Source organism: Ahaetulla prasina, chromosome 11 (genome assembly GCF_028640845.1).
Source record: "Ahaetulla prasina isolate Xishuangbanna chromosome 11, ASM2864084v1, whole genome shotgun sequence".
Classification (NCBI taxonomy): Eukaryota; Metazoa; Chordata; class Lepidosauria; order Squamata; family Colubridae; genus Ahaetulla; species Ahaetulla prasina.
This window is the reverse complement of record NC_080549.1, coordinates 6,304,445-6,317,944: the sequence shown is the minus strand read 5'-3', so window position 1 is coordinate 6,317,944 and position 13,500 is coordinate 6,304,445. Positions and strand designations below refer to the sequence as shown.

Genomic DNA, 13,500 nt, shown 5'->3' with positions numbered 1-13,500 from the left:
CCCTGTAAGGTGGTAGTTTTTCTTCCAACTCTGCCCCGGAGAGTCGAAGGCGCAAAGCATGCCGGGAAGTGGAGTCCCTGCCCGCCCTGGCTGGTCGCCGTGGCAACGCGCGGCCTGGCGGAGTCGCGCCGCCTGCCTGGTCGTGAGGAGGGCGCTGTGGCGTCGCGGCTTTCCTTCGGCTCTTCCCGCGAGAGGAGCGGGCCGACTCCGGGGCCCAGGAGGCAGGGAGCCCCGCGGACGCTGCCCCGATTCTCCACCGCGGCCCCTACCATGAAGGAGGACAAGGAGAACGCCAGGCCGAAGGAGAAGCGCGGAGGGCCCCTCGCTCCCACCGGGCTCGGAGCAGCCATGGCCGGGGCGGACGCCAAGGCGGGCGGGGAGCCTGACCGCCTCGAGAGGCCCAAAGACAAGAAAGAGACGCTCAGTAAGGTGCGCCCGCGGGCCGGGAGGGGAGGGGAGGGGTGGGGGGGAGAGAGATCCGGGCGCCCCTCCCCACCCGGACCCCCGCTGGAGGGGCTAGGACTACAACTCCCATCACCCCCAGCTCGCTGGTGTCGATGGACGGAGGGGGAGATGTTCGAGGAGACGTTATTCCGTTGGCAAGAGTAGCGCCTCGAAGGCTGCTGGGCTGTTAGGGTTGTTGTCCTGTATAATATGTTAATAATTACAATCAGTTTATCATTATAATTAATTAACTATAATTAATAAGTGATAATGCTGATCATTAATAATAAACCTGCCCTGTATAGAATAGAATAGAATAGGAATTCTTTATTGGCCAAGTGTGATTGGACACACAAGGAATTTGTCTTGGTGCATATGCTCTCAGTGTACATAAAAGAAAAGTATAATAATAATGTTCAGTGATTAATAAGAATAAGAGATAATATATAATAATTAGTACTAATAGTAATGAGTGATAATAATATTGATAATAATGGTAATAGTAATAATAATAATAATAATAATAATAATAATAATAATAATAATAATAATAATAATAATAATAATACCCTGTTTCCCCCCAAAATAAGACATCCCCTGATAATAAGCCCAATCAGGCTTTTGAGTGCATGGCAATAAGGCCAAAAGCTTATTTCAGGATTCAAAAAAAAATATAAGACTGGGTCTTGTTTTCAGGGAAACATGGTATTATATGCTATATTCTATTCTATTCTCTTCTATATTCTATTCTACCCTGTTTCCCCCCCAAAATAAGACATCCCCTGATAATAAGCCCAATTGGGCTTTTGAGCGCATGGCAATAAGGCCAAGTGCTTATTTCAGGGTTCAAAAAAAATATAAGACCGGGTCTTATTTTCAGGGAAACACAGGTAAGTAATAGAAGAAGAACAAAGAATGTTCTTTCTGCGCCAACTCAGTAAGCTCAAACTGCCCAAGGAGCTGCTGATCCAATTCTACAGAGGAATTATTGAGTCTGTCATTTGCACCTCTATAACTGTCTGGTTCGGTTCTGCAACCCAACAAGAAAAACACAGACTTCAGAGGATAATTAGAAGTGCAGAAAAAATAATTGCTACCAACTTGCCTTCCATTGAGGACCTGTATACTGCACGAATCAAGAAGAGGGCCGTGAAAATATTTGCAGATCCCTCGCATCCTGGACATAAACTGTTTCAACTCCTACCCTCAAAACGACGCTATAGAGCACTGCACACCAGAACAACTAGACACAAGAACAGTTTTTCCCCAAACTCCATCACTCTGCTAAACAAATAATCCCCTCAACACTGTCAGACTATTTACTGAATCTGCACTACTATTAATCGTTTCATAGTTCCCATCACCAATCTCTTTCCACTTATGACTGTATGACTATAACTTGTTGCTGGCAATCCTTATGATTTATATTGATATATTGATCATCAATTGTGTTGTAAATGTTGTACCTTGATGAACGTATCTTTTCTTGTATGTACACTGAGAGCATATGCACCAAGACAAATTCCTTGTGTGTCCAATCACACTTGGCCAATAAAAAATTCTATTCTATTCTATTCTATTCTATTCTATTCTATTTTGATAATAAACAATAGTAAGAAGTGATAACAATTTTTTTAATTTGCATTTATATCCCGCCCTTCTCCGAAGACTCAGGGTGGCTTACACTATGTTAGCAATAGTCTTCATCCTATTTGTATATTTATATACAAAGTCAACTTATTGCCCCCAACAATCTGGGTCCTCATTTTACCTACCTTATAAAGGATGGAAGGCTGAGTCAACCTTGGGCCTGGTGGGACTAGAACAGGGGTGGGCAACAGTGGCCCCTTTACGGGCTGTGGACTTCAACTCCCAGAATTCCTCAGCCAGCCATTCAGTCATACTGGCTCAGGAATTCTGGGAGTTGAAGTCCACAAGTTCTTAAGGGGCCATAGTTGCCCATGTCTGGACTAGAACCTGCAGTAATTGCAGGCAGCTGTGTTAATAACAGACTGTCTTACCACAGAGGCCACAATAAATGATAACAGATAATAGTAATGCTAATAGTAATAATAGTAATAAATGATGATAGTAATGTAATAATATTGATAATAATAGTAATGATAGTAATAGTACTAAGTAATAATATTGATATTGATAAATGATGATAATAACAGTAGCAGCTGTTATTCTATGGTTGGGTCATGGAGCCCAAATCCTCTTGCCTCCCCCAAACCTGAAATGATACAACCCTTTATGGCGTTATATCACCCACTTTTAGTGAGCCAAGAATGTCAACCTTGAGGGCTCCTTGGTGCTCTCTGAGCTTGGTGGTTTTCTTGCAGATGTTTCATGACCCGACTAGGTGATATCATCAGTGCTGGAAGGAAGGGTTTTACATAAGATATACATAGATTAAGCTGTTACATCCCGAAGGATTCCATAGTATCGTTCTAAATAAAATGAAGAACACAACACCTCTGTGGATGAATATTTTTATTCAGTGGCATGTTGGCATCTGAAGTTAATTTTTATTATAAATAATAGGGGAGAGGAAATAATGTTTTAATTAAACTACTTGATAGTTCGCTTTAATGTTTTTGTTTTATTTATTTTTTTTATAAAAAAAGTTGCATTTTTTAAAAAATGCTTTCTGATGTTTCACCTGTTGTAAAGGATGAAACATTTTTCTTTAAGGTAGTGATTCGACGCCTTCCTCCCAGCTTGACCAAGGAACAGCTTGAAGAACATCTCCAGCCGCTGCCAGAGCATGATTATTTTGAATTCTTTTCAAATGACTCTAGGTAAAAAAAAAAGGGGGGGGGGAACTGTTTGACTGTGTTGCACGTAACGATGGCATGTCACGTCTGTCTTTCAGTTTTTACACCCTTCTGTGTTGTGTATATTTATAATCACCACTCAGCAACGTTTTCTTAAACATTGCCATTTTTTGTCCTTCTGCAGTTTGTATCCTCACATGTTTTCCAGAGCATACATCAACTTTAAAAACCAAGAAGACATAGTTCTGTTCAGGGATCGCTTTGATGGTTATGTTTTTATTGATCACAAAGGCAAGTAAGCCTACAATTATCATATCTCTGTTGTTCATTATATATTGGCAAACTTTTGTACAATAAGTATACTGTAATTCTGGAACCACCTATTTGCTTCCATGCCATAACCAAGTTAAGATTTTTAACATGTAGTTCAGAATGTGCATAGTTACACATCCACAACCTTACTGATCTGAGGTGGTAGAGCAGGGAAGAGCCCTTAGGATCATTAATACGTCAGTGCTCAGCACAGTTTTTCTGAAGCTATTGTATCGGATTTGGTTTCAAATAAATAATTTTAGAATTGCAGCGTAAACTAAAATTGGATGCTTGGTTGTATAAAATGTCAATTCTAATTTGGATTAATTGTACTCTTTGGAACACACAAGCTGCACAAGGGAATACGGATTTTAGGAAGAGGTTTCAGTGGTGCTAACTTCTTATTAGGGATCCGGACTAGCCTAAAATCCCATCTCTTTAGGGATGATTCAGAGATTAATAGAGAAGTTTACAGAGTCAAAATAAGTGCTCCAATTTCCTTGCTTGGGATTCTGTTTTAGCTTCTTTTGGTTTTAAAGGTAGATCAAGCTGGCTGGCTTTGCCAATCCAGATCCAGATGCAAAAAAATAAAAATAAAAAAATTAAGGCATCAGTTCAGGAATTTTGTTTTGAGATCCATACTGTATGGTACTTGTAGCCCTTCTGCACCTAATATAATGGAATTGGCATAGTGGGAATATCTTTTCCTGCAATAGTTACACAGTTGAATGTCAGAAAGATTTTAGGGATTACTGTAGATCTTGAAGAAATTCTGGTGGGAGAGTCACATCAGCAGCCACTGATTGGCCCTGTAGGATCATGCTACTTATTTATTTATTTATTTATTTATTTATTTATTTTGCTTATTTATCATTTTTCATGCAGCCAAAATTACTTTACGAATCATTTATGTTAGGTTATAGTCATTGTTGTTCAAAAGCATTTTATTCAGTAAGCCCAGACACCCATCTATTATGAATGTATGCATTTGTATTATCTCACCACTGGCCTGTATATTATGAAACCGTCATAAAATAACTGGAAAACGTACCGTGGTTTTAAAGCTCGTTTCCTACCACTCTGAATTTAAGCAATTGTGCTCTGTGCGATGCATTTCAGCTAGTTGGTCAGAATGGTGGAGAAGGCCGCTCACACAACAAGGAATGTCTTGTGTGAAGTCATCTTTTATTCAACTTACTTTGTAGTCCTCAATTCATGACCAATTGGCTGCAGCAACCATTCAAAGTGTCAGCAGTTCTGAATGAACGGATACTTAACGCCCAGTTCTCAAAGTTAAGAGGGACGCGGTGGCTCAGGGGCTAGGATGTTGAGCTTGTCGATCGAAAGGTTGGCAGCTCGGCGGTTCGAATCCCTAGCGCTGCCGTGTAACGGGGTGAGCTCCCGTGACTTGTCCCAGCTTCTGCCAACCTAGCAGTTTCAAAAGCAGGTAAAAAACGCAAGTAGAAAAATAGGGACCACCTTTGGTGGGAAGGTAACAGTGTTCCGTGCGCCTTTGGCGTTGAGTCATGCCGGCCACATGACCACGGAGACATCTTCGGACAGCACTGGCTCTTTGGCTTTGAAACGGAGATGAGCACCGCCCCCTAGAGTCGGCAACGACTAGCACATATGTGCGAGGGGAACCTTTACCTTTACCTTACCTTCTCAAAGTTAACAGCTGTTGCAACGCCTCTACGGTCATGCGATCAAAATTCAGGCTCTTGGTATTTCGCACACATGACGACACGGGTGCTTCCTCTGCCCCTCCTCTATTTCTGCCCTTTTGTCAGTCTGCATACTGGCACTCCTGGCATTGCTGGGACTGAAGGAAGAGTCCCAAGGCATTCAGCAGTCTCAGCCAGTAACCACCACGCCCAGCCCTGATCTTGCCAAAGAGTTCCATTTCAAGCCCTACATCGCAACTAGTACCCCAGCGCAGAAGGCTCAGCTGCAGGGGTGAAATGCTCCCGGTTTGGACCGGATCACGGCGGGTGCTTCGGAGAACCAGTAGCAAAAATCCCTGCCTGTCCCCCCCCCATGCCCAGCTGAGCCACGCGATCATCAGAGGTTGTTTTTTTTTTACTTTTAAAAGCATTTTTTCTTTGGCCGAAAAAATGCTTTTAAAAGGAAAAAAAAGGCTCTGATGATTGCACGGCTCAGCTGGGATCGTCAGAGGCTTTTAAAACCTCTTCGGCGGAAGATGTTGTAGAAAAAATGTTTTTAAAAGGCTCCTCTGACAATCCCAGCTGAGTTGCCTGATCGTCAGAGGCTTTTTTTTTTCTTTTAAAGGCAAAAAAAATGCTTTTAAAAGAAAAGAAAAAAGTCTCTGACGATCAGGCAACGGGGATCATCAGAGGAGCCTTTTAAAAGTATTTTTTCTACAACCTCTTCGTCAAGAGGTTGTAGAAAAATGTTTTAAAGGCTCCTCTGACAACCCCAGCTGAGTTGCCTGATCGTCAGAGGCTTTTTTTTTTCTTTTAAAGGCAAAAAAAATGCTTTTAAAAGAAAAGAAAAAAGTCTCTGACGATCAGGCAACGGGGATCATCAGAGGAGCCTTTTAAAAGTATTTTTTCTACAACCTCTTCGGCCGAAGAGGTTGTAGAAAAAATGCTTTTAAAAGTTTTTAAAGCCACACATGTGCGTCTCTCCAAATCGCACGCTGTACTTCGGAAACCTGTTCAATGCAACTAACAGCCACTGTTTCCCTTCCTAACGCGGTTCTTTTTTAAAAAAAAAGTATTTGTACATATAAACAGGTCTCGAATATCCCGCCATCGTGGAATTTGCTCCATTTCAAAAAGCTGCCAAAAAGAAGAGTAAGAAAAAGGATGCCAAAGCTGGAACCATTGATGATGGTTAGTAGCGATAGTGCTGGGTTGTTCTTTCCCCTTAAAATTAAATTTCAACCAAGGGAGCTTGAGAATTTCTAGTTGCAGTTCCTGGAACAGCCAGGTTCAAAATTCCCAGATAAGGGAATTCTCACCATCCGTTCATGACCAGGGTTACTTTGATTGTGTTGGTGTATGATCTGCTAGAAACCACCCAGCAAGGCCATGCCCCTTTTACTGTCTCCAATGTTCAGCCTCTTTCATTAACCAGCAAATAGATAAATATTCTCCTTCTGAATTGTCTGCTGCACGATTGATCTGGTTTCATTTTATCATGGAACGTGAATGTGATAATGGAAGCTTTGCCACATAAAATTGTTGCTGGTGGATCATAGAACATGAAATTGTCTGACCCATAGACGAATAGAGGTCATATATCTAGCACCACTGCAGGCTGGCTGTTATCGTAGGCTTTATAATTTTCATTTTATTTTTTAAAAAAAACCTGTGTATTGATAATCTGTATGTGATGATCGTTCCTTAGATCCAGAATATAAAAAGTTTTTAGAAAGCTACAGTGCTGATGATGAAAAATTAACATCTACACCCGAGACTTTATTAGAAGAAATAGAGGCAAGAAATAAAGAATTAATAGGTATGTTCTTAAACATATTCAACACATCTATAACCGCTGTTCGTCTCACATTAGTAGCAGTTAACCTTATATGGAAAATATAAAGTTTCTAAAATCCTCTTTGCAGCCACATTATAGAGACAAATGCCTTACATGTATTTATTTTGATAATATTTTTTTGCAGTAATTTCAGTTGATGCCTTTTAAAAATACAAACACCAACACTTTATTTTTCTTAACTCCTTAGCCAAAAAGACAACTCCTCTGTTGAACTTCCTGAAGAATAAGCAGGTGATGATAATTCCTTAGTTATAACTGCTTTATGATCTACTGTTTAGTATGCACATGTATTTAAAGAAATGGTGTCAAACTTTAGTCATGAGTAAATACTAATAGAATAGAATAGAATTCTTTATTGGCCAAGTGTATTTGGACACACAAGGAATTTGTCTTTGTGCATATGCTCTCAGTGTACATAAAAAGACAAAAATGTCTTTGTGTACATAAAAAGTCAAGAATTCTAAGCTACAACACTTAATGATAGTCATAGGGTACAAATAAGCAATCAGAAAACAATATCAATATAAATCGTAAGGATACAAGCAACAAAGTTACAGTCATGCAGTCATAAGTGGAAGGAGATGGGTGCTGAGAACAATGAGAAGATTAATAGTAATAGTAATGCAGACTTAGTGAATAGTTGAGGGAATTATTTGTTTAGCAACGTGATGGCATTTGGGGAAAAACTGTTCTTGTGTCTAGTTGTTCTAGTGTGCAGTGCTCTATAGTGTCATCATTTTGAGGGTAGGAGTTGAAACAATTTATGTCCAGGACGTGAGGGGTCTGTAAATATTTTCACAGTCCTTTTTGACTGGTGCAGTGTTCAGGTCCTCAATGGAAGGCAGGTTGGTAGCCATTGTTTTTTCTGCAGTTCTAATTATACTTTGAAGTCTGTGTCTGTCTGTCTTGGGATGCAAAACCAAACCAGACAGTTTATAATATTGGGCTTTCTAATCTTGTTCTGGGGAGTTATGCTCAAGTTTTCTTTGGATAGAAAATCCACCTTCCTCCCTAAAAATATGCTTTGAAATTATCTTTCCTACCCATGTTCTGGTTTAATCCCTCCAAATTGCTCCTTGTGCATGTATGTTTTTAAAGAAAGATAACTATTTTAGTGATTAGATACTTTACTTTGTAACTTCATAATGTTTCTTAATTTAGAAACAAAATACTTGCGATTAACAGCAGGTTAGGTGATGCTTTTGGTTGGAAAAACCTAACTTTGTGGTTCTGTTGCAGAGGCTTAGAGAAGAGAAACGAGAGGAAAGGAGGAGGAGGGAACTAGAGAGGAAAAGACAAAGGGAAGAAGAAAGAAGGAAGTGGAAAGAAGAAGAAAGAAGAAAGCGAAAAGAAGCTGAAAAAACAAAGAAAGTGGAAAGGTGTCCAGAGAAGGAAAGGGACAAATCAAAGGATGAACCAAAGATTAAGGTATAACTTCTTTCCTGTAGGATAAATAACTTATAAACACCATGTGCCTGTTGTATATCTGTAGAATATGATAGCTAATCCTATGTAATTTAGGAGCACTATGGAATTCAATGGAGGATATCTGAAATTTAAAGGCATAAGGTGTATTATACAGATACAGATTAATTGAATTGGAAGGGACCTTGTAGGGTCATCTAGTCCTATCTCCCGCCCAAGCAGGAAACCCTACACCATTTCTGACAGAGGGAAGTCCAGTCTCTTCTTGAAAGCCTCCAGGGATGAAGCTCCCACAACTTCTGAAGGCAACTTCTGTTCCATCGGTTGATTGTTCTCACTGTCAGAAAATTTCTCCTTATTTCTAGGTTGCTTCTCTCCGTGATCAGTTTCCATCCATTATTCCTTGTCTGGCCTTCAGGTGCTTTGGGAAATAGCTTGACCCCTTCCTCTCTGTGGCAGCCCCTCAAATACAGGAAGACTGCTATCCTGTCTCCCCTGGTCCTTCTCTTCACTAGACTAGCCAGTTCCTGTAACCGTTACATTTAAGTCCTTTGTAATTCATAGATATGGAAATGTCATTAAGATGGCTGTATCACATAGTGCAGAGCACTATCCAATATATATTTTTTATTTCGAGCAGGATCTGCACTTGATCGTAGCAAGTAGGTTGGCACCCAGTGCTAAATTTTAACGCGATCCATTAGCCAGTTATTCCAGCTGATTTTAACAAAAAGGATGAAGGAAGCCGTAGTTTAGCACCGTGTACGCATCCAGCCGTTGCCTTGTGGACATAAGTAATTTAGAACAGGGGCCTCCAACCTTGGCAACTTTAAGACTTGTGGACTTCAACTCCCAGAGTTCTGGCTGAGAAATTCTGGGAGTTGAAGTCCACAAGTCTTAAAGTTGCCAAGGTTGGAGACCACTGATTTAGAAGATGAGTATGAAGTGGTTCAATCAAAGCCTTAAACCCCTCACACTGGCTTGACCCGAGGAAACAAACGCAAGAATTTACACTTTCCATGGTTTTAGGACCTCTTGTATGTCCGTCAGGAAGAACTAATCTATTATGGAAATAACTGTCAATACTCATGTTGTATTGAATCCTGTCAGTCAGTGGGCCAAATCGCTAGCCTAGCTTTGCATAGAAAATGCATTTAGTAAGGAGGACTAAATTTGTTTTTTTCCTAGCTACTTAAGAAGCCAGAAAGAGAGGAAAGAGATTTTGAAAAAAAGGAAAAGGCCAAGAGGCTGGAGAAAGAGAATCTGAGGGAGGACAAGACCGCCAGCCCAATTGGCAGCATCCCAGCCAAGCGCTCCGATGGCGAAGCTAAAGAGGAAAAGACCAAAAAACCCGTCTACCCACTGCAGTACGTATTCTCGTTTCTCAGACCATCCTGGTTATTTTAGGGCCTTCCCCCCACCACCACCCAATTCACCTGGAATTCGTACTAAAATGTAATCACTATTCGATCTGCCTCACCAAAGTAACTTTGAAGATTGTCAAGTTAACTTACAGTATCTGTGGAGATTCTCAGTCATCCAGGTCATGGTTGTCCCACTCAATAGCAATCCTTCCATTCCCCACCATCCGGTCAGAGCTGAAGAAGCTTCTTGGATAAGAAGCGAAACGTCTTCAAAGAAAAACCAGAAAGTCCAGTTGCCTCTTGGAAAAAAAACACCTTTGGGTTAACTGACATGTGAACTATAAATTCCAAAATGTAACCTCTGGATAGGAAATACATAAACCCCATCGTTTTACATCATTTTACAGTATTTTAATTTGGAAACCTACGCTGGGTGGGGGGGAGCTATATAATATGTGAAACTTTCAATTTCTAATGTCTTTTTTGTGTTATTCATATACATTATCTAGGAATTTGTTGCAAGCTCCCTTTTTTAAAATAAAAAAAAAATAGATACCATGTTTTTCAGACTATAAGACACACTTTTTTGTCTCCCAAAGGGGTGAAAATGTCTGCGCATCTTATAGACCAAATATTGCCAAAGCCCGACCTACCTGCCGGCCGTTTTTTTTGGGCCTCCACATGCCCCGTTTCTAGGCTGGTTTTTTGGGCCAATTTTTGAGGCTTTTTCAGCCCGTTTTCGAGGCTTTTCCTCTTCTAAATTTAGGTGCCTCTTCTAGTCAGGTGCATCTTACAGTCCAAAAAATACGGTAAATGTTCCATTAGGAATTCCATGCAAAATCCAGGCTGTTCAAGGAACAAACGAGGAGGAGAATGTCCCTCTTAATCTTCCCTCTTTTACCTCTTTGCGTCAGTTTCGAAGACGAGTGCGGGAAAGACTACCGAGAAAGAGACTATGACCGCGATAGAGACTACGAGAGAATCCAGCGGGATAAACTCCGGCGCCAAGAGGAAGACCGGCGGCGGCAGAAAGAACGCTTCGAGAAAGAGAAAGTGTTCCGGAGGAAAGAGGACGACGTAAAAAGGGAACGAGACTCCTTGCGAGAAAAAGGGAAAAGAGCCGACTTCTTGGAATACGTGGGCAACCCAGAGAAAACCGAGAAGGGGACCAAGGAGGACAAAAGAGACGATTTGGCCAAGAAAGACCGGATTCGGAACAAGGTGCTAGTCCTAAGTTGTTGTGGGTTTTTTAATGTATTTATTCAATTTCTTTTAGCCGTCCGTCTCAGGCAGACAACTGATAACGCCTCATTACTCCCCCGATACGACAAAAGAGGTAGAAACGGCAGAGAGATCATATTTTTTTGTTTTTTAATCAAGGGCGTAGACGTGCAGGGGTGTCCGTTCATCATGGTTCATTATCGTTCGGAAGGAAACTTGAATTTGGCACTCTTAAAAAGGTCCGTTTCATATGACCTCTTGGCGAGGATGCTAAAACTTCCAGTTGGCCATAGGGATTTCTGATTGGATTGCTTAGTACCGCAGCGTACTTCCCTATTTTTTCTGAAGCATTCCAGGCCTGATTCGCAGGACCGTTCCTCCCGAAAAGACAGAGACATTAATTCAATCCAAGTTCACCCAGCCTACTTCATTGAGCTGGTTGAATTCATGAACTCACTAGCACTGATCACGTTGCCTAGTTTGCATAATTTTTATTTTTATTTATTTATTATTTATTTATTCAATTTTTATACCGCCCTTCTCCCGAAGGACTCAGGGCGGTGTACAGCCAAGATAAAAACAAACAGTACAAAATATACAATTTAAAATACTAATTAAAAAACTTATTATTAAAATGGCCATATATAACTAAAAACCCCATTAAAATTAATAATAAATTTAAAACCAATAAAAATAAAATTTAGATAAAATTTAGGCCAGCCCCGCGCGAATAAATAGATGAGTTTTCAATTCGCGGCGGAAGGTCCGAAGGTCAGGTATTTGGCGTAAACCCGGGGGAAGTTCGTTCCAGAGGGTGGGAGCCCCCACAGAGAAAGATCTTCCCCTGGGGGCCGCCAGCCGACATTGTTTGGCGGACGGCACCCTGAGAAGGCCCTCTCTGTGAGAGCACACGGGTCAGTGGGAGGCATAAGGTAACAGCAGGCAGTCCCGTAAGTACCAGGCCCTAAGCCATGGAGCGCTTTAAAGGTTGTAACCAAAACCTAATAAAACAACTGCAAGAAAAGAACCAATCTTAGAGAGCACCAAGGACCCCACAGTTGTTCTCCTCCTCCTCCTCCTCTTCTTCCCTCCACTACACAAAACCTCCCTCCCTTTAGCACTGATGATCTTACCTAGTTTGTGTAATGAAACATCTGCAAGAAAACCCCCCCCCAGCTCAGAGAGCATCAAGGAGACCCTCATTTGAACATGCAGCTACAAGCCTCCTCCTTTATCAAACTCTAGTGTAGCAATTAATTCTTCGCTGTTGCCTCATCCCCGGAAGCAGGCCATCCGGTCCAAATTTCTTCTTATCGTTTCAGGACCGACCAGCCATGCAGCTCTACCAACCCGGAGCCCGGAGTCGAAGCCGTTTATCCGCATACGACGAAAGCTCTCCCAAGTCATGCGACCAAGGAGCAGATAAAAAGCCGGAGTGTGAGGCTAGTAACTTGAAAGAAGAGGTGTGACAGCCTCACCTGTTCTCAGCAAACTAGCAGCCAAAGAGGATGAACTGTACAGTCCAGAAGTGCCTTGGGGAAGAAGAGGAGGAGGAGGAAAGAGAAAGAGAGAGAGAGAGAGAGAGAGAGCAGAGAAAACTATGCTTTGGGATGTATCCGGATTCCAAGCCATGTGCAGAGTCAAAACCCAACCTTGCGTTTGGCCGGCGCCTTCTCCGTTAAAAGAGACCGCAGCGGCAGTAAAGTAGCCTCGGAAAAGGAAGGTGGGCTCCCCTGCAGCCCAGTAACAAGCGCTGTCTTTGAAATAATAAAAAGCCACCAAAACAGTGTTTGTACTTCAAATCCAGTCCTTGGGATCCGCACCAGGGTTATTAAGGTTGGATCATGGCGGTCCCAGAATCCACACGATTGACTGGAGCGGGAGCAAAAAATGCTGTCATAAACATTAAGTCCCGAGAGAGCCGGTCTTTTTTCTTTTCCTTGCGCTTCTAAAAATTCTAAACGAATTTTTTTCCAGAGGGTAGCTTTGCGTTTGCTTCGCGGGAGGTTCGTGCAGCCTGAACAAAAGCGCTGACATTAGACACGGATTTTTAAAAAATATATATACATATATATATATATATATATGCACAGCTTTTGTTTTAAAGGCAGCTGTATCCATCTTTAATTCACCCTCTGCTTTTCTGAACGCCACCTAAGAAAATATATTCTTCCTTTTTTTCGGTTCAGACTTTCTTCTTCAGTGCACTAAGGCAAGCCATCCCAGCCTTTCCCCGGTCCGTCTCTCTTGGATTGCTTTTCCTGGCTTTCCAGGGAATCTCGGGAGAACGGGGTGGGCAGTGGGAAACTAAGGAAGAACTCCTAGCAACAGGCTGGGGTTCTCCTTTATGCTAATCTAACACAATTATTTTATATTTAATAAAATCCTGTCCGTTTATAAATGTTTTAAAAGTATCGTTTTGTATGTAATGA

At 41.5% G+C, this 13,500-nt stretch overlaps 1 protein-coding gene across 4 annotated transcripts; it reads left to right on the top strand.

The window, feature by feature from the left end:
* On the top strand, nt 1–13,482 carry UPF3B (UPF3B regulator of nonsense mediated mRNA decay). Of its 4 annotated transcripts, none has more exons than XM_058197084.1 (10): nt 1–429; nt 3,121–3,248; nt 3,409–3,515; nt 6,293–6,391; nt 6,909–7,019; nt 7,246–7,289; nt 8,298–8,486; nt 9,672–9,850; nt 10,762–11,068; nt 12,391–13,482. In XM_058197084.1, the coding sequence occupies exons 1-10, from the start codon at nt 271–273 to the stop codon at nt 12,535–12,537; spliced, it is 1,470 nt and encodes a 489-aa protein (XP_058053067.1). In that variant the 5' UTR covers nt 1–270; the 3' UTR covers nt 12,538–13,482. The 4 variants fall into 4 exon arrangements, with proteins under 4 accessions (XP_058053067.1, XP_058053063.1, XP_058053064.1 ...); XM_058197080.1 differs by having other exon boundaries at nt 43–429; nt 9,681–9,850; XM_058197081.1 differs by having other exon boundaries at nt 47–429; nt 3,142–3,248.
* The last annotated feature ends 18 nt before the right edge of the window (nt 13,483–13,500 follow it).